Source organism: Oryctolagus cuniculus, chromosome 18 (assembly GCF_051225735.1).
Source record: "Oryctolagus cuniculus isolate XC-2025 breed Fujian yellow rabbit chromosome 18, ASM5122573v1, whole genome shotgun sequence".
In the NCBI taxonomy this organism is placed as follows: domain Eukaryota; kingdom Metazoa; phylum Chordata; class Mammalia; order Lagomorpha; family Leporidae; genus Oryctolagus; species Oryctolagus cuniculus.
Window position 1 is genome coordinate 19,446,307 of NC_142884.1, and position 21,068 is coordinate 19,467,374.

A 21,068-nucleotide genomic window follows, 5' to 3' on the forward strand; every position below is an offset into this window, starting at 1 on the left:
GCATTGGAATGATGAAAAACTTGGGATTTAGTGTCCAGGACAATCACAAGAAATGCATATGAAAGAAACATGGATAGTGCTGAATTAATTTTTAAAAGCAATTATCCTTCATTGATCTCTATGAAACATTTTTAATTATAAGACCCAAAGAAAGTGCCTCTTCTACTAATTTGCTATGACACATCACCAGAGTGATGATACCTTTTGTCAAACAGTATGACAGGTAATCAATTTTATGGTATCCCAGATCATGTTATTAAAACTATCCTTTGGCCGGCGCCGTGGCTCACTAGGCTAATCCTCCGCCTGCGGCGCCGGCACACCAGGTTCTAGCCCCGGTCGGGGCACTGGATTCTGTCCCGGTTGCCCCTCTTCCAGGCCAGCTCTCTGCTGTGGCCAGGGAGTGCAGTGGAGGATGGCCCAAGTACTTGGGCCCTGCACCCCATGGGAGACCAGGAGAAGCACCTGGCTGCTGCCATCGGATCAGTGCGGTGCGCCGTCCGCAGCGCGCCAGCCGCGGCGGCCATTGGAGGGTGAACCAACGGCAAAAGGAAGCCCTTTCTCTCTGTCTTTCTCTCTCTCACTGTCCACTTTGCCTGTCAAAAATAAAAAATAAAAAAATAAAACTATCCTTTAGCTTTACATTTTCAGTGTAGGTATATTCTTAGTAAAGTTTTGGCTGTCTTATTAAAACACATTAAAAATTGCTTTATTATTCAGAAAAGGACTCCAAACAACTACCGTAGCCATCTAGATTTTTTTTTTTTAAAGATGGAGATCATGTAGCTGGTATAATATATTATTGTTGTTGTTAAGACACCAAAAGAAAATGAGGATAGAGCGGAAGAGCTCTTCTTGTGGAAGAGAATTTTCTACATGCTATGTGATATATGTATTTGGTATTTACAATTTATAATAAATGTGCATTTATAGTTCTAAAATACAAAAACAGTACTCATTATGTGGCTCACTGTTGAACAGAATGTACTATAACATACCTCTAAGTCTGTTGTGATTCTATGTAATAGGTTTTAAAAATTTTTATATGCAAGAATGGTTAGGTTTATATTTTATAAAGTATTTTTGTAATCTTTCCTATAAAAGTTTATATCACAATTGAGCATGACTCTCCTTATAACAAAATATTTTGTTGAAATTCATTAAAACATTAAGATTTCTCCTAAGGATAAATTCCTTTATATAAGAAGAAGCCTTCTTGCTCAAGGCATTCCCACAATTACTAAGTTTTCATTCCTGTAGCCATTCTTCCTCGCATGAATTTTCTGGTGTCTACTAAGGTTTGGCTTCTGGTAGAAAGCTTTGCCACATTCACTGCATCCATAGGGCTTTTCCCCTGTATGAGTTCTCCAGTGTTTGTTGAGGCACGACTTTTGGCTGAAGGATTTTCCACATTCTCTGCAACGATAGGGTCTTTCTCCTGTATGCATTTTTCTGTGTACATTGAGGTATGACTTCTCACCAAATGATTTCCCACATTCACTGCACACAAAGGGTCTTTCTCCTGTATGCGTTCTCTGATGTTCTGTGCGGTGTGACTTCTGGGTGAAGGCTTTCCCACAGAAGAAACATTCAAAGGGTCTAACCCCAGTGTGAATTCGCTGGTGTTTAATGAGGGTTGACTTATGGGAAAAGGCTTTCCCACAGTCAGTGCATCCATAAGGCTTCTCCCCAGTGTGACTTCTCTGATGCCTAATGAATTCAGACTTGTAGCAGAAGGCTTTCCCACACTCGCTACATACATGAGGTTTCTCAGTAGGTGGTACCCTCTTCCGTTTGCATACAAGAGAATTGGTTACTGCTGATTTATACATAAGTGCTGGGTTATGGCTGAAAGCTTTCTCACAATGACTACATCCCCAGGGGTTTTCTCCATTAAGGGTTCTATCATGGTTTGTACGCTGTAACAATTTCCCACACCCATAACGCTCATCTTGCTTTTTGGCATAGTTTCTCTTAAAACCAATCATGTCTAAGTTATGGTTCAAACTCTTTCCACAAGAGCCCCGATTACTGGGACTTTGAATTGAAGGAAAAAGATCAGAGCTCAGAAGTGGTATTTTCCCAAACTTATTACACTCGTGGCGTTTTTCCTTGGGCAATGTTTTCTTGCTGATGAATGCATCTTGCCTCAAAAGCATGTCTTGCTGTCTTTTCCTCCGACCATTCTCTTCTGGAGAAAGTACAGTGAATCATTTCTCATGAATCTTTATACTATTATGATCTGGAATAAAGCTACTTTGAGAAATGGCTTTAAAATTTAAAGGGTGTGTTGCACATGTACTGGGAGCATGAACCATAACCAAAAGCACCAATGTAAGGAAGACTGTTCTGTGAGTAAAGAAGATTCAGAACACTGGCACAAATGGAAGACAACATATCACAGAGTATAGTGAGGAATAATTTCAAAAACAATGGGATATTATAGAGCAGGAGTTGGCAAATAGAGAGGGCCAGTGAGAAAATATTTTGTGGGCCGTTTAACCTCTGTCACTATTGTTCAAATACCCTACTACAGCATGAAAACACAGACAATATGTAAACTTAAGGGTTTGGCTTTATTACAATAAAACTTTGTTCACAAAAACAGGAGGACAACCTGTAGGCCATAGTTTGCTGATCCTTGTTGTAGAGGAAAGATGTTACACACAGTACCATGTTATTCAATGTGCAATAATTCAAAGGACAACTTTCATCTCACTACAGCTTGTTAAATATGCATAATTTAGGGCCCCACCCCAGACTTACTGAATTAGAATCTACATGAAATAAGATGTTTAGGGGATGTTAGAGTCTGTCAAACATTGTATAGCAGTTATCAGAGTTTACCATATTGGCCTAGTTAGTTACAATATAAATGACAAAGCACTATAAGGTGAACTAGGCAGAAGAATGGAACTATGAAAGCCAATTAGGACTTACTGCAGGAATTTTTAACATGACGGATAGAAATCAGGGGAGTTGTGAATTTGGACAGGATAAAAATTAGATCTTTATCCTCACTAAGCTATAACTGAAAATGAACATTTCCTTTTATTATGAATATAAACAGCAAAACAAGTAGTTATCAGACCCTGTGATTGTGGACTACTTTGTGATTATGGTGTTTTCATGTGACATCATAGTCATTGAAGATTTCTCAAGACGTATATAATAATCTCTACATTGAGATCAAGATAGCTACTAGACCTGTTGCTAGATATCATTATCTAATTTATAAATTAGTAAGGACATCTAGTACTATGTCACACATTTTGAAAATATTCTAATAACTATTTTCTCATTTTTTTGACAGTTACTGTGTTTCAGTAATTTGTTCCTCTTATTAATGTTATGGATTTTATTTTGGATTTATAAAAAGGGAGTTCTATAATTGTCACCAGAATATCTGAAGTCCACAGAACAAAATAATTAAGACCCCCTGACTAAACAGATTCAGACGTAACATAACCTGAGTCCACTTTTAGGAGATGTCAGGGAAAAGTAAAAAGTGAGGAGAAATATTTAAAACAATTTCTCAATGAAAAAAGGCCATCTATAAAATCAGCTTATAAGGGTAGGATAATTAGTGGAAATGGTAGAGGCAGAAGGTTTGAAATGACCACTTGGTAGCAAAGCTGTGTAACAAAAGGCAAGGTGAGGTGTGTTTGTGGTGACAGGTAGCCAGGAGGAATGAAGATGACCTTAGTTTCTGACATACAAAGAACCGGGTAAGAGGACAGACCTGTGGAGATGATCTGTATGTTAATGAAATGGGGAGAGGCAGAAACAGGGGGCTGGGTGGTACAAAGGGAATAAATGGGCACAAAATGGCAAAGGGGCCAGGTGGAAAATCATATGGCCTCAGAATGGATGAGTTCTTTAAGGGAGAGACATCACTGGAAAGAGAAACAAGTTATGGAAAACAAATTTCAGCAACCCCTTGGAAGGAAAAGGATGCGCTTCAACCAGGAAAATAGAGCACACAGAGCACTTTGAAAGGAGGGCTGACAGGCTGGCATCGTGGCAGAGTGGGTTAAGCCTTGGCCTGCAACACCAGCATCCCATAGAAGCGATCCCGCTCCCTGCTAATGCACCTGAGAAAGCAGCTGCTGATGGCTCAAGTACTTGGCCACGCCACCCATGTGGGAGACCCAGATGGAGTTCCTGGCTTCAGCCTGGCCCAGAAAGGAGAGCTGACTAGATACAGGGCAGTGGGATTTTCAGGTATAACTTTCTCAACAAAGGGAATCAACTGCTATCCAGGTTACCATGGTTTTGGGAAGGTTGACCACACAGTTTAGTGAAGTAGAGAAGAACCACAGACCAGAGTATAGTGGTTATGGGCATTGGTTCTGGAGTTGGCTGACTTGGGTTCAAATTCCTGTTCAGTTTCTTTTTCGTGGTAAGTTCTCAAACAAGTTTCTTACCCTTCTCTGTTTCCTCATCTCCAGATGGAGTAGTAAAGCTGGCTACCTCACAGATGCTGTAAGGGTTAAATGAACTGACAGGTGCTGTTAGGGTTAAATGAACTGATAAACATCAGTTACGCAGAACAGAGTGTGGCACACAATGCACACTGAGTATTAACCCATAACCTGTAATTCAATTGTGTGTTTACAGCACCAAAATGTAAGTGGCCTCAAGAGATCTAAGACTGGAAGTCACTGGCTCTGACTAAGGCCACAATGCTTGTGGAGAAGCAGGAGTTCAGAGGGATTCCCAAAAGTAGGCCACCAACATTCAGGATATCAGGGGGTATTGTGGGAGAGGCAGTTACTGGGAGTGCTCATTAGAAGTGCTCAAGATGGGCCCAGCTCTGCCTTCGCCATTCAGCTGCCCCTGGTCATTTCTCCACCCCTTCCTCCTCTGTGATCCCATAGTCTTCTGTCTGGGGCAGTGACTTAAATTTAAGTGCAAGAAATAAGGAAATGATGGTAGGGAGACTGTGGAAATGGTAGACAGGTTTGAAGCATTTGCTCTGGACAGTGTTAGAACAAGAAAAAGGAAGAGACCAGGGGAATGGGAGAATCACAGAGTCTCATCTGCAGGAATACCCGAGTGTCAAAGGGATGGTGTACTGACAGATTCTGAAGAAAGGGAGATGGACCAAGCATGTAAGGGCAGAGACGAGAGTTAAACAGAGGCAGAAGGAACACACAATGGAGTGGCGTGGGGGATACATGAAGCCTGAAGTTTCATCAAAAAGGCTGAAGCTCCTAGAGAAATGCCCAGGCTTTTAAGAGCAGGACCCTGAACAGAACATGCAAGACGGCAGCCTCCCGTGGTACCCCCTCTGCTAGATTTGTCATACTTACCCCGACAGTGGCAGCCTGGGCACGCCACCTCGCTAACCCATGGTGCTTCTTCCTGCTCCAGCCTGAGGATCACATCTGGCTTGGTGCCTTCATAACCTGTTCCAGACAAATAATCGGGGCCTTGAACCAACCTCCTTGGTCATCAGGGCCTCTCAGCTTAAAGGCTGCCCACATGTATTTAGGAGGTTGGACACAGACCTTGTCCAGATCCAAACAAATCGTAGTAATTCAGGACCACTAATACTCAAGCCAACCCATTGAGGCAGCACAGAGTACAGGGTAAGAATGTATACCATGTAGTCAGACTGCTGTAATTTCAAACCTGGCTATGCTATGTACTAGAATGTGGTACTATAAGACGTATCTCATAAGGCTTTCATGAAGACTGAACAAGCTAAGGTTTTTTTTTTTTTTAAAAAGATTCATTTATTTATTTATATTTGAAAGGCAAAGTTACAGAGAAACAGAGGCAGAGACAGAGAGAGGTCTTCCATCTGCTGGTTCACTCCCCAGATGGCCACAATGACCAGAGCTGAGCCGATCTGAAACCAGGAGTAAGGAACTTCTGGGTTTCCCACGTGGGTGCAGGGGCCCAAGGACTTGGGCCATCTTCCACTGCTGTCCCAGGCCATAGCAGAGAGCTGGATTGGAAGTAGAGCAACCAGGACTCAAACAGGCACCCATATGGGATGCTGGCGCTGCACGCGGAAGTTCTACCTGCTATGCAACAGCACTGGCCCCCAAGGTAAGGTTTTAAAAGTGGCTAAAACTGGACCCAGCACTGTGGTGCAGTGGGTTAATCCTCTGCCTGCGGTGCCAGTATCCTATATGGGCACCGGTTCTAGTCCTAGCTGTTATTCTTCCAATCCAGCTCTCTGCTGTGGCCCGGGAAGGCAGTGGAAGATGGCCCAAGTGCTTGGGCCCTGCACCCACATGGGAGACCAGGAGGAAGCACCTGGCTCCTGGCTTCGGATCGGCGCAGCGCCGGCCGTGGCGGCCATTTGGGGAGTGAACCAACGGAAGGAAGACCTTTCTCTCTGTCTCTCTCTCTCATTGTCTGTAACTCTACCTCTCAAATAAATAAAATTTTTTTTTTTTAAAGAAAGTGGCTGGCCAGCGCCGTGGCTCACTAGGCTAATCCTCCGCCTGCCAGCGCCGGCACCCCGGGTTCTAGTCCCGGTTGGGGCACCGGTTCTGTCCCAGTTGCTCCTCTTCCAGGCCAGCTCTCTGCTGTGGCCCGGGAGGGCAGTGGAGGATGGCCCAAGTGCTTGGGCCCTGCACCCGCATGGGAGACCAGGCGGAAGCACCTGGCTCCTGGCTTCAGATCGGCGCAGCGCTGGCCATAGCGGCCATTTGGGGGGTGAACCGACGGAAGGAAGACCTTTCTCTCTGTCTTTCTCACTGTCTAACTCTGCCTGTCAAAAAAAAAAAAAGAAAGAAAGGAAAAAGTGGCTAAAACTGTGTCAGGCACATAGAAAGTGCTAGATAATTATTAAATAGAGAGTAAAGTTGTAGCCTCTGAACTGCACGGTGAAGCTGTTCTTACCCACTGAGACAAGGTTGCTGTACGTCTCCAGCATCACATCCCGGTACAGGGCCCTCTGCGCAGGGTTCAGCCGGTGCCACTCCTCTTGAGTGAAGCCCACAACCACATCTTTGAATGACACAGGTCTCTGCTGAAGCTGAAAGGGCATTAAGTTATGCAGATTACGTGGGCGGGGTGGAAGGAACTGATTTTTATAATGTTCATAGGTCTGAGCTTACCACGGTAATTTGTCAGTAACCTTTACATTCCTGGCTTTGTGTTACATATTTTGGGGAACATGCAAATCAAGTTGGAAGCTGCCAACGATTGTAATTCATACTCTGAAATCAATAAACATTGTGAGGGCCAAGAGCGAATTTGGCTCAGTGTTGGTTACTGGAGTTGTGGATGGTTCCCAGCCTGTCTGGGCTGTGAGTGCCAGCATGGGGAAAAAGTCCCCAGGGCCGTGATGGCAGACATCTAGGTGTGGTGTGCAGAGAAGCAAATGGCCCATACGTTTCTCAGGGTCTGTTTGGGCTTCAGAACCTGAGGATGTGTGGAGCTGAGTCTTTTCTGCAGGAAGAGGCACTCTACACATCCTGAAAGGATGGACTAGCTTGTGAAACTGTGCTTTCTAAAATGCTGTGTGTCAAGGAAATAACTACCTCTTGGGAATTTCTGAGCTGTTATAAATGTAATCGTGGCAATTTTAAGTCTTCTGTTATCCTCAGTTCTGATTTTTCTCTGAACATATTAGCAATCAATTCAGAGACTCTAAGAAATATTCTTTTTTTTGTTAAAAAAAAAGATTTTATTTATTTGAAAGGCAGAGTTACAGAGAGACAGAGAGAGAGAGAGAGAGATCTTTCCATCCTCTGGTTCACTCCCGCAATGGCAACAATGGCCAGGGTTGGACTAGGCCAAATCTAGGAGCCAGGAGCTTCATCCAGGTCTCCTATGTGGGTGCAGGGGTCCAAGCACTTAGGCCATCTTCTACTGCTTTCCCAGGCACATTATCAGTGAGCTGGATAGGAAGTGGAACAGCCAGATCTCAAACCAGCACCCATATGGGATGCCAGCATTGCAGGCAGTGTTTAACACGCTGTGCCACAACACTGGCTCCTAACAAACATTCTTAAATGCAGAATTCTGACAGCCTTAACATCAATGGACTAAATAAGAATTTCCAGAACTTTGATAAAAATCTGGCAAATTAAATTAAACTGCTAGGGAGATCAAACAAAACAAGAATTAGAAGAGACATTAATGACATTTGTGGGTATCCATGTCTTTTACTCAAAAAATCATTGGTTCTATACTTAAATGTTTTGTCTTCTAGGCTTAAATATTTTCAACACTTTGGTAAAATATAATTGTGTAAGCAAAAATAGAAAACATTGACCTACTTTCTGTTTGATGCCTCCATATTCAAAAAAAAAACTTTAAAGTAACTACAGGTTAAAATTCTGTAAGGTATTTTCTTTTTTAAAGAGTTTCAATTTTAATTTAGAAGTGCTAAAGGATGATTTCAAAATGTAAATTAAAGGAACCAGTATGTAGAAGAAAGAGAGATGTGAAAGAATCTATAAGCATGAGAATGCATTCTTGGTGAGAAAGGCTAAGAAGGAAAGAGAATTTTTTTTGGATAAAGGGAAAACATTGTATGCAAAATCTTTGTCCTAATATATATAATATACTAAATATAATACATTAAATATAAATAATAAAGTAATACGGCTAATGTTCTGGAAGGAGGAGGAGGAACACTATAGGCCAAATAACTGAAGGAATGTAACAGTATGATAGGGGGTTTGGGGAAGATGACTCTTGTGTGAGATCAGGTTGGCTGAGATAGGAAGAGAACTGTTCATATGATCTCTAAAAATTAAGCATTAATATCAAAGATACACTGAATGAAGCTAGAATTTGATCAATCCCATACATTAAAGCAAGAAGATGTTCTGTTTACATAGGTTTACAAAGGGGCCAGGATTATGGCACAGTGTGTTAAGTGGCAGCTTCTTTTATTTATTTATTTATTTATTTTTGATAGGCATAGTGGACAATGAGAGAGAGAGACAAAGAGAAAGGTCTTCCTTTGCCGTTGGTTCACCCTCCAATGGCTGCCGTCGCGGCCGGTGCACCATGGGCGGCGCACTGTGCTGATCCGAAGGCAGGAACCAGGTGCTTCTCCTGGTCTCCCATGGGGTGCAGGGCCCAAGCACTTGGGCCATCCTCCACTGCACTCCCTGGCCACAGCAGAGAGCTGGCCTGGAAGAGGGGCAACCAGGACAGAATCCGGCGCCCCGACCGGGACTAGAACCTGGTGTGCCGGCGCCACAAGGCAGAGGATTAGCCTAGTGAGCCGTGGCACCGGCCAAGTGGCAGCTTCTGATGCCAGCATCCCATATCACAGCACCAGTTTGAGCCTTGGCTGCTCAGTTTCTGATCTAGCTTCTTGCTAAAGGGCCTGGGAAAGCAGCAGAAGATGGTCCACATACTTGTGTCCCTGCCAGTCCTGTGGGAGACCAGGATGGAATTCCTGGCTCCTGGCCTTGGTCTGGCCTAGCCCTGGCTATTGCGGCCATTTAGGGAGTGAACTAGTAGATGGAAGATCTCTTTCTGTGTCTATCCCTCTCTGTCACTCTGCCTTTCAAATAAAGAATCAATTTTTTAAGTTCACAAGAAGTTTTGCTCTTTTAATTTTTTTTTTTTTTGCTCTTTTAATTTCAAAATATATTTTTCTTTGTTTTAACCCATCTTCTAGACTATACTTTTTCCCCTTTCTACAGTTTGCAGGTAACTGGTGACACTTCAGCTTTTAGTCAACTCCTGTATTTCAGAAGTCTAGACAACAGGATCATCTGATTCGCTACCTCTGGCCCTTTATTGATATGTTTAAATTGTTCCAAGCAATGGATGATGTCATGTGCTAACTGTTCTACTCAAGGTTTTTCTTCGCTTTTTGTAGCAGACCTAGGAAACAAGGATCTTGTGTGTAATGGAGAAGGTTTCCTATGTTATTTGTTGTCTTTATTGAATTTGATTCCTTGGAGAGAGTTCAGTCTTAAAAGAGTTAAGATAATTTACTTATTTTAAAATATTTCAGTAATCATCAAATAACTGATTAAATGTCATCTTTTTTTAAAAAAAATTATTTATTTACTTAAAAGACAGAGTTAAAGGAGAGAGAGAAAGAGAGAGAGAGGGGGAGAGAGAGAGAGAGAGAGAGGTCTTCCATCCACTGGTTCACTCCCCAGTTGGCTACAATGGCCGGAGCTGCGCCAATCCAAAGCCAGAGGCCAGGAGCCAGGAGCTTCTTCTTGGTCTCTAATGCGGGTAGCAGGGCCCAAGGACATGGGCCATCTTGTACTGCTTTCCCAGGCCATAGCAGAGAACTAGACTGGAAGAGGAACAACCGGGACTAGAACCCTGCACCTACATGGGAGATCAGGAGGAAGCACCTGGCTCCTGGCTTCGGATTGGCACAGCGCTGGCCTAAGTGGCCATTTGGGGAGTGGACCAATGGAAGGAAGACCTTTCTCTCTGTCTCTTTCTCTCACTGTCTATGACTCTACCTGTCAAATTAAAAAAAAAATTCTGATTAAATGGATTATCATTTTTTAATAATTATATGGGATCTTATTTTGATTAAATGTTTAAACCTCAGACATCTTTGACAGCTTTTAAAAACTTATTCAAAGTTCTAAATTACGTCTTTTGATTTAGAGACTTCCAGTCAGATCCCTGGAACTCTCAAAGAATATGATTCTCATCCTGGAGAGACAATAGTTATTTAAGCTGATTTGGATTGTATAGAATGTATGGTCAGTTGTAAAATTATGCCCAATTTTAAGTTGTGTTCATACAAATGTTATTGATGTGATACAAATATTCTAAAAACTATATAACCAAACACAGATCTGATGTTCCTGGTGACACGTTTTTAGGCATCACTGTAATCTTAATAAAAAGACTCTAAGGACTTTTAAATATCTTTAAAACTGTTCCTCACCTACCCCCACCTTCTAAAATGCTGCCTATGTTCCTGGGTCAACCCACTGCTCTTAGAACTGGGGTTCAGAGCCAATCCTTCTCCCCATTGCCTTAGTAGGTGTCACCAGGTCAGGATATAGACCAAAAGCAGAAGGTGCTTCTACACAGGGGAAGAACCCTGGGGAGGAGACAGAGATGGTAGAGGTCAGGTTACGTAGTAAAGACAAGTGCATTCTTTAAACTCGGGGACAGAGGCCTGCACTGTGGCACAGAATGTTAAGCTGCCAGCCTGTGATGCCGGCATCCAATACAGGCGCCAATTTGAATCCTGGCTGCCCCATTTCTAATCCAGTTCCCTGCTAATGTGGCTGGGAAAGCAGAAGATGGCCCAAGTCCTTGGGCCCCTGTAACCCACACAGAAGACCCTGATGGAGTTCCAGGTTCCTGTTGCAGCCATTTGGGGAGTGAACCAGTGGATGGAAGATCTTCCTCTCTCTGTGTAACTCTGCCTTTCAAATAAATAAGTAAATCAAACTAAAAATAAAATAAATCTTATTAAAAAAAAAAAAGAAAAAGGTTCTCACGAAGCATGATGTAAAACAACAACAACAACAACAACAACACAAAACAAAACAAAACATGGAGAAAAACATGCTGGTTCTTGCCTGAGCAAATCAAAGATGCTTGCTCTCACTCCTCTTTTTATTGGGAAATGAGCAGAGAAGCCTGACATGTTGACCCATTTCCCCTCTATTCTCTGCCAGCTAGGACACTAATCCATTATACCATGCAACTCTCCACTTAGGATATATTCCTAAAAATTGGTCACAGTTTGATCCCAGACCTTAAAGAAGGGACAATTTAATCTTTTTCTGGAACACTGCCTGGCCCTCATATAAATCAGAGGATGAAAAATCATTGACAGAAAATGGGAGCTTCAATTATAACCCCACTTTACAGCTAGATCTAGTCTATTATGGGTGCAGTAATGGACAGAAGTCTCCTATGGACAGGCCTGTATAGCACTAAAAGAAAATCATGAATTCTCTAAGTTTCAAGCTGGACCCAGCCTTGCTAGATTTACTTTAACCAACCATTAAGAGCCCAGAGCCAGAAGACTTGCCATCCAGAAAGATCCCCTGCAAGACCTAAAGATTCCCCAGGCCACAAAAGACCCCAGAGTTCTGGTAAGATCAAGGCCCTTCTATAACCTCCTCTTCCTGATACAGGACCTGTTTCCCCCTTACTTAGGGACAGGGCCTGTGCGAGATAGGTATCACGGGAATGTACCCCTCAAAGGAGGCAGCAGTGCCAAGTGGCTCTATGAAATACAAGTCCTCTTTTCAATTCAGGACTTAAACCAAATTAAAGGGGAGATGGTAAGTTTTACTGACGACCCTGAAAATTTTATAGATGGGTAGTATAAGACGACTGTTATGTTTGACCTTACCTGGCAGGATACAATTCTCATGAGCACCATTTAACTCACAGAAAAAGATAAATAGTGGCAGAACATGCCCATGACTATGTGAATGCATTGCATAAACAAAATCAAAACTATTCAATCGCAAATACAGCCCTGCCAAGGGATGAACCCAAATGGGATTCTAATACTCCTACCAGATGAGGTCGCAGGGATCATATGTTGGCTTGTATGCTGGTGGGACTGCCTGTCAGCAAGAGACATCCAGTAAACTTTAACACATGAGCAACCACAGAACAGGGGTCCAGGAAAAAAAATCCAACCACTTTTGTAGAGGGGCTCAAAGAGGGCCTTATAAAATGTACTAACATAGTCCCTAGCTGACACTCCTGAAGAGCAGGTCCTACTTGGTACCCATTTTGTCAGCCTACCCTAGACATCTGGAGGAAGTTCCAGAGACTGGCCACAGGCCCCAGCCTCCCATGAATCAGATGCTAGATAGAGCATTTGGGGTGTTTTGTAACAGAGACAAGGCTGAAGAGAAAAAGGTGCTCCAACTTGAGGAACAAAACAGGCTCATATGACAGCAGTTGCTATAACCAGCACCTTGCAACCTCAGGGCCAACCCATGAAGCATCCAACTGTGGCAGAATAGCCCAAGAGAGAATGTTCTTGGGTGTGGAAAACTGGGACACTGGCACAAGGAATGTCCCCCACCTCAAAAGCCCATCTGGCCTCTGGCCTCAATACAAACAACAGGGGTACTAGAAGAGGAATTGCTCTCAGCTCCAAACGGAGAGGAGGTCTCCCAGGCCCCTCATACCCTTATCTGAGGCCTGATGGGGCCCAGGGACTCACACAGCTCCCATAACCCATATGACCATCATGCTCCTGGAGCCCCAGGAGACTCTGGGTACTGCAAGGAAGAATACTGATGTTCTAATTGATGGGAACTTCTAAAAGTGAGTGTTTTACTCCAAAAGTCATAAAAAAACAATCTCCCAAGACAGTTAGTTTTGTTACAAACTTGGAGAGAGGAATCCCCTTCTGACCAGTTGCAGTACAAATAAAAAGCACCCTTTTGGGTGCTACTTAGCACTGCTACTGCAGTTAAATTACATGGAATTTCTAGCCGGGTACCTCTGTTAAGAATTAAACCTCTACACCTTGAATCTTCACAGGCACACCCAGAGGATATTTCTGCCTGTTCTTGTGAACCAACTGAGGACCCCAAGTTTCTCTTCAAATGGATACTTACATGTTGGGTAAAGCCAGTGTCTGTGTGCAGAAGAGAGACTGCACTGCTCCACTCAAATCTCCCTGACAGTCTGGCTGCTGCTGCCGGCTTGCAACTTTTCTGAGAATTAGTCTTGGACAGCAGGAGCTGCCCACATCCAGGATTATCTTCCCTCCCTGGGCCAGGCTATGTCAATGACTGGTTGATTTCTGAATGCAAAAGCCCCTTTGATCCATTCAGGATAACTGTGAGAGCCATCCCAGCTCCACAGTGTTCTATGTAATCAGCTGAGGCCTCTGGCCAACAACTCCCTCTGCACAGCCCTGCTTCCCTACATGACTTCCGGTGTGAAAATCTTCACCTCTGAATCTGTTTCCCTGGGAACCCGGCCTATGCATACACTTTTCCAGGACACTTTCCACAAGATGGGGAAACGGGACACTTTGTGTCACACTCACCTGGTTCTCGATCATTTTTTGCTGTTCTTGGAAATAGAGCTGAGGCCTGTGACAGTAGAGACTGGAAGGAGGACAGAGAAAGAGAACAGAAAACACAGCGTGAGGGTCTAGGCCTTGTCTTGGATCTTCCAAATCCCCTATGGAATCCCATATGGATTTCCCTCTGGAAATCTTACACACAAATCCATGGTTTCAGTCACTATGGCAGAACAAATAAGGGTGCCATTCAACTCAGAACATGGATACATAAAACCAGTCTTTCAGGAAATCAAAGATGCTACCAAGGAATAACAAAGTTTTAAACACTAAGCATCCTTAACACTCAAACAACTGGAACTAAGTCTATACCAGACAGGGTATACACTTAGGAAATTATTACAAAGAACACAACACAAAGTAAAATAAGTATACAACACTGGCAGAATATATAAAAGATATGATCACAAATAATAACTAGAGGTCTAAATTTTATTATCCATCCAGTAGATTATTGAATATTGTCATTAAAAAATAATTTTCAACAGATAAGAATCACTATGTTACCTTTAATCAGGATGTTTAAGAAATAGCTGGCTTAACAAACTATAAAAGAAAAAGGGCAATCAGTTTAAGCATGTAAATATTTCATGAAAAGTTGAAGATTTAACTACATTAAAATTAGTTAACTATTTTTAAAATAGTTAACTGGCATTGTGGCATAGTGGGAAAAGCCACTGCCACTTCCTGTGGCACTGGCATCCCATATGGGCACTGGTTCAAGTCCTGGATGCTCCACTTCCAATCCAGCACCCTGCTGCACCTGGGAAAGCAGCAGAGGATGGTGTTGGGCCCCTGTATCCACATGGGAAAAGAAGCTCCTGGCTCCTGGCTTCTTTTGGGCATTTGGGGAATGAACTAGCAGATGGAAGACCTCTCTCTCTCTCTCTCTCTCTCTTTCTCTCAATTTCTCTGTAATTCTGACTTACAAATAAAACAAATATTTACAAAATACAATTATGTCACTTGTGGCTTTCTCACTGAAGTGGCCTGGGGCAATGTTACCCCATCTAGAAAAGTCTACCATCTCCTGCAGTACCTGGATGACAATTTCTACCACAAATGTTCACTAAAAAGAACTGGAGCTCCTTGGAAAATGGCTGAGTCCACATCTGGAGCAAAAAATACAAAGTATATAGCTCCATATTCTTCAGAGTGCCAGAAAGCAAGGACACTTCTCCAGAGGATGGGTCTTGGCAAGGAGGTATAGGAGCAAACCTTGAGGGGCTCCAACCAGGCAAGAAAGAATGTTAAGAAAAAAAAAAAAAAACTGCCATAGCTACAAAAGCTAACGAAATTAATAAATCCTTCATGGCCCAACAGTTCTTTTTCATTGTATATGTCCACAAAATTTTAGCCTGTAAAAACTCAATTTATACTAATATTTAAAAATCACAACAAAAAGGATCATAAATAAAAGAAGGAAAATAAAAAAAAAAGAAAGAGAAAAAAATCACGGAAACAGACATAGTCTGAAATCGTCAGCTTCATCTCACAATGCTAACTCACCCTCAGCTGCAGCCCCTGGTAGAGCTTTCTGTAGACAGAACCTGTAGCTACAGGCCCTGTAGCTGACAGAGCTGGTAGGAACTGGAGAGCCCCACCTTCCAGCAAGGTAGCAGGATTCAAAAGTTCTCAGGGCACCCAAGGAACCTAAAGATGAGTAGATCCCATGGTGACTGTCACCCAGCAGCCCCTCTCCAAATACTCCCTTGGACCTCAGAGGCAAAGGCTATGTAGGAAACAGCTCAGGAATGGTTCCTCTCTGGTTTTAAAGTAGAGGGGAACTTCTGGAAAGACCCTGAGCCCAGGAGTGACTCAGACACAAGTTTGAAGCCAAGCAATTCTATTGAGGGAATCTGGGCCAAACACTGTACCTCTCTTGGCCTCTCTTCCTTACCATAAAAATAAAAAGAGGCTGCCTATTAGAGACCCAAGAGCCAGACAGTCTGGGTTCAAATGCAAGCTTTACCATTTATGACGTGTGGTGTTGGAGGAGTTTTTCAAGTTCTCTGTATGTTTCCCCATCATTTGTATTTTATTTTGCCCAATAAAGAAAGGTGTGTCCCTCATATATTTGATTATTTGCATATCTTTTGTAAACAATCTGTTTATGTGCCTAAACCTACATTTCTACTTAAGTGTCCATTTTCAGAAATTAATTTATAAGCACTCTTTTTTACACTGAAGTTATTAACTGTTTGTCATCTATATTATAAATAAATTTTTCATAGTTTGCCATTTGTCCTTAAGCCAGGTTTACTAATTTCAAAAAATGGAATTGAACCATTGAACTTTTTCATTTTTTTAAATTTATTTGACAGGTAGAGTTATAGATGATGAGAGAGAGAGAGACAGAGAGAAAGGTCTTCCTTCCGTTGGCTCACTCCCCAAATGGCCACCATGGCCAGCGCACTGCACCAATCCGAAGCCAGGAGCCAGGTGCCTCCTCCTGGTCTCCCATGCGGGTGCAGGGCCCAAGCACTTGAGCCATCCTCCACTGCCTTCCCCGGGCCACAGCAGTGAGCTGGACTGGAAGAGGAACAACTGGGACTAGAACCCGGCGCCCATATGGGATACCGGCACCACAGGTGGAGGATTAACCAAGTGAGCCAGGGCGCCGCCCCCCTCACTTTTTTTTTAATAGTCATCTTGTTGACCCTCCCCGCAATCCCCATTGTTTCTGCTTTTGGAAAAATTCTTAGGAAAGTCTTTTCCATAACAAGATTATGAAAAATGTTTTTCTTTTTGGCTTATAAGATTAGCAAAGATGAAAAACATATCTGCCACACTGCTGGTAGGAGGGTAAATTAAAACTTTCTGAAGGGTATTTATATCACAGTTTTAAGAGTGCACACCCTTTAAACCACCCTTCAACATCCAGTAATGTATCCTAAGGAACTAGCTGGTATAATGAAAAAGTACAACGATGTTCACTTATTTTAGTTTTGCTTACAAAACACCTGGAAGCCACCAAAATGTCCCAGCAATGAACGGAAGGTCTGGTTGACTTAAGTAATTTAATGTAAGTGAGTTTAGACATCATATAATAATGGAGGTATACTGACTGATTTGGAAGAGTATTTGTGATATAAATTACCATAGGAAATACAAGTTGTAACATGCAATATGAGAGCATGATTCCATTTTACAAATTACAGGAGGAGTTGTTTGGCACCGTAGTTAAGTTGTCATGTCGGACACTGGCATTCCCATATCATTGTACCTGATTCAAGTCCTGGCTACTCTGCTTCTGATACAGCTTCCTGAGATGGTGGCTTGAATACTTGGGCCTCTGCCACCTATGTGGGAGACCCAGACTGAGTTCCAGGCTCCTGGCTTCTGCCTGGCCTACCCCTAACTGTTGCAGGCATTTAGGAAGTGATTCAGAGAGCAGATCTCTCTGTCTCAATGCCTTTCAAATAAAATGAAAATAAATAAATTTTATAAATTATGTAAACCTAAAATCTATGAAAATATTGACAACTATTTTCTCTAATTTTTTTTTTTTTTTTTTTTTTTTTTTTTTTTTTTTTACAGGCAGAGTGGACAGTGAGAGAAAGAGACAGAGAGAAAGGTCTTCCTTTGCCGTTGGTTCACCCTCCAATGGCCGCTGCGGCCGGCGCACCGCGCTGATCCGATGGCAGGAGGCAGGTGCTTCTCCTGGTTTCCCATGGGGTGCAGGGCCCAAGCACTTGGGCCATCCTCCACTGCACTCGCTGGCCACAGCAGAGAGCTGGCCTGGAAGAGGGGCAACCAGGACAGAATCCGGCGCCCCGACCGGGACTAGAACCCAGTGTGCCGGCGCCGCAAGGCGGAGGAGCCTAGTGAGCCGCGGCGCCGGCTTGCTATTTTCCCTAAACAAAGAGATTAAAAAGAAATTTAAATTTCCCTTAGTGATGTTTTGATTTTCTGCCTCTTCCAATATCCTCATGATTACATATTTACTTGAACAACAGCAACAATAATAAAACTAATAATGATAAATAGAAACAAGCATGTTTCATGCAACCAAGCAAGTGGTTCTTGGAAAATAGCAAATAAAACTATGAAACATCATAGAAACTGAAAAGATAGATGGAAAAAAAAATCAACAATTGAGTTTGTATATATTAAGTCGTGAGTGCAAGTGGGCACAAGGCTGAGCTACTTCCTTGTATTGACTTATGAAATCCCCACACAGCCCTCTAGTACCACTCCATTCACAGACAAGGAATCCTGGAGAGGTGACGAAACTATTGTAGGGTAACCCTGACATTCAGAGTTGTTTAGACTGGCTTTGGCTTTCATAGTTTTAACTTTTCAGTCTTGCTACCTCAGGTAAAAGCGTTTTCCAAACACTCTCAGTGTGCTCTTCCAGCCAAATCTTTTCTATTTTCAGTTCAGATACTTACTCAGTAGACTCTTGGCTTTCCAACCACAGGCAAGGTCACATCCATCTCAGTTGCCATGGAATCGGAGTCACAAACCAGGCTCACTCTTGATACATACTGTGACAGATGAGCAAGTCAACGACTCTGCCAGAAAGAACCGTAAGGAAAATATTAGGAGAAATACAGATTAGATTCCTGACCAGAGCAATCGAAGCCAAATCTTTACTATGCATTGTTAGAGAAATTTAGTGCTTAGTGCTTTGAAAGTATTTTCAATATTGTGGAGAAAATTAAAAAGACAAGTATTTCAAAGGAGTTCTGAGGTAGGCCTTGGACAAGAGGGACTGAACACGTGCCTGTTGGCTGTGTAAAATGTGTTTCCCTTAACGCAGGGTTGTAGCATCAAGTCCTTGACTCTGTCATCCCCAACCTCTGAATTTCAAAAGTTTCCTCAACACCAACCCCCATAAGCCTCCTAAGCATAGAATTTTATGGTGTCCCCCAACCCCAGGCCTCTGATCTCCAACCCGGAGGTTCTCACAGACACTAATACCCCCATATGTTCAAACCTGACTTCTGTTTAGTGACTACAAAGCTCAATGATCCTATCTGATTGCCAAACAGTGATTCAGATAGGTCCCACTCTCTCTCTCCCTCACACACACACACATTTCCAATGTTATTCTAATCCCTGGGGTTCGATTGCTGGCCAACTCAATCTCATCTCTCCCCCCACAACTGGCAGTCCCAACCTCTAACTGCCACTGATCCCTCCATTCCCTGTTCCCTGATCTATGGAAGTCCAATCATTAATTCAGTCGTCGACTATCTTAAGTAAATCCCAAACAGTAACGGCCCACAGCATTTCTCCAAAACATTGATTCCCAGTGACCCTCTCTCATCACTGAACCCCAGAGCTTCTGCAATCACGAATTCCAGTCACCAAACTTTTATTATCCACAGAACTTAGAACGTCTCATCACTGACCCTCTAAGGCTTCCAGTCACGGAGCCCTAATGCTCTCCAAATCAATGCCTTCCACGAAATCCACTTGACTGCAGAATCACGAAGCTCCCAACGCATCCTGCCAATCAAGACGTCTGCTGGAACACTCATTTAGTAATTCCTGCATACTCCAAGTTCATCTTCAAAGAGATCTGCCACTGACTCCCACAAACCTCCGCCCACCACCGCGGAACGCAACCGACACTCAAACGCCCCATCACTTAACCCTTCCGTTCCCTCGGACTGACCCCTACAGGTACCCATAACTGACCCAGTTGGGCCACCGTAGTCTTCCACTCACCATCATACACAGCTCTCTGCCTGTTCTTTAAGCTAACAGATCTCTTTTATCCTGGGTCCGCGCTCTTAACCAGAAATGGATGGCTACACCACACCTCCTCACCGCGGTATAAGGTCTTCTCATTCTGAGTGGCCGTTGCGCAGGCTCAGTCGCGACTTGGAGGCTGTCGGCCGCTACCTGGCAACCTTTCGGAGAACAGGATTCTGGGTTTCAGAGCTTTGATGGCCGCACCCGTTTGACAAGTTCAGGCTGGGAGCGGCCATGTTTAAATTCTTGCCGTACAACGAGCCGCTGAGCCCTTGGCTAGCTATCTTACGGTAGGGAGAAACGAGTGCCCCTGGATCCCTAGACAGAAGTGTCATCGCTACTCCTACTCAGCTTACACTCCCAAACCTCCTGTCACCAAGGTGGAGGCGCGCGGACCTCGAAGCTGTGTTTTCTTTGTCTCCAGCAGTCCAGAGAGAAACAAGATGGCCGCGTACGTTTTTACCGCTTCTTACGTGACAGGGTGCGGCCATCTCCGAGGAGACGCTTCCAATATGGCTTGCTAAAACTTTCTAGGCCAGCTCTGGGAGGTGAGGAGCCGCCAGCTTACTCGGTCCTCTTGCGGGGAACCTGCGGCGGCCTGAGGACGGGGCGTGACTTTCACGGAGAGGGCGGGGCTACGAGGAAAGGGCGGGGACGCCGGAGGGGAGAGTAAGGTTTTCTTGGGTGATTATTGATATAAAGAAAATATTGAAAGCAAGGTCTTTATGTTCACCAGAAGCAGACCCTCGTGTCTATCCGTGAGTGCAGGTAGTTTTTTTGGCAGATAGAGATGGGAAAGTGAGAAAGGGGTGGGATAGAAACCAGCACCCAATACTTCAATGAACACATTACCCCTGGGAGTTTGTAGAAACCATCTCCACGTTATCCCACCTAACGGCCGATGAAGCTGGATATTTATATCCCAGTTCACCCTCTTCGTTGTTTACGAACTATTCCAGAGATGTTAAAACACTAGCATTGGGGCTGTCTGCACCTGGCTGCTCCACTTCCAATCCAGCTCCCTGCTATGTATGGCCCCTGCACCGACATGGGAGACCCGGAAGAAGCTCCTGGCTTCAGATCAGCGCAGTTCCGGCCGTTGTGGCCATCTGGGGAGTGCACCAGAAGGTGGAAGATACACCACACACACACCCTTTTCTCTCTCTGCCTCTGCCTCTCTGTAACTCTAACTTTCAAATAAATAAATAAATCTTAAACAGACCAGCCAACATTTCCAGTCTGCCTGGCAGGCAGTTCTGAGGCAGTCTGTAAATAAGAAACCAGTAGTCTACCTAGGGGAATGGTGAGTGCCCAGAGGAAGAGGAAGTGAGGGGATCCCAGGTACTGACAGCATTAGCTAGCCTTGTCTTGA

At 43.6% G+C, this 21,068-nt stretch overlaps 1 protein-coding gene and 1 long non-coding RNA gene across 14 annotated transcripts in view; one reads left to right on the forward strand and one right to left on the reverse strand.

Moving 5' to 3' along the window:
• LOC127491342 (uncharacterized) overlaps window positions 1–9,846 on the forward strand; it is a 38,951-nt gene extending 29,105 nt beyond the window's left edge. The window contains exon 5 of the long non-coding RNA XR_016224780.1: window positions 9,633–9,846. This is a non-coding gene — a long non-coding RNA (uncharacterized LOC127491342). The remainder of the gene's footprint in view (window positions 1–9,632) is intronic.
• Window positions 803–20,302, reverse strand: LOC138843151 (zinc finger protein 793). Of its 13 annotated transcripts, none has more exons than XM_070062366.2 (7): window positions 19,670–20,302; window positions 18,385–18,507; window positions 14,498–14,536; window positions 13,955–14,015; window positions 6,862–6,997; window positions 5,316–5,411; window positions 803–2,191 (listed from the first exon to the last, which is right to left on the reverse strand). In XM_070062366.2, the coding sequence occupies exons 4-7, from the start codon at window positions 13,967–13,969 to the stop codon at window positions 1,221–1,223; spliced, it is 1,218 nt and encodes a 405-aa protein (XP_069918467.2). In that variant the 5' UTR covers window positions 13,970–14,015; window positions 14,498–14,536; window positions 18,385–18,507; window positions 19,670–20,302; the 3' UTR covers window positions 803–1,220. The 13 variants fall into 13 exon arrangements, with proteins under 13 accessions (XP_069918467.2, XP_069918471.2, XP_089175428.1 ...); XM_070062370.2 differs by having other exon boundaries at window positions 19,772–20,296; XM_089319302.1 differs by lacking the exon at window positions 14,498–14,536 and having other exon boundaries at window positions 19,772–19,854; window positions 20,093–20,229.
• Between the last annotated feature and the right edge of the window lie 766 nt (window positions 20,303–21,068).

What these genes read in the sequence shown, in the direction of transcription:
- LOC138843151 (XM_070062364.2), bottom strand. An exon ending in CAGCAACCTTGTCTCAGTGG is followed by an intron (nt 5,412 to 6,861) that starts GTAAGAACAGCT and finishes TGTCTGGAACAG; the next exon opens with GTTATGAAGGCACCAAGCCA. An exon ending in CCCAGGCTGCCACTGTCGGG is followed by an intron (nt 2,192 to 5,315) that starts GTAAGTATGACA and finishes TACTTTCTCCAG; the next exon opens with AAGAGAATGGTCGGAGGAAA.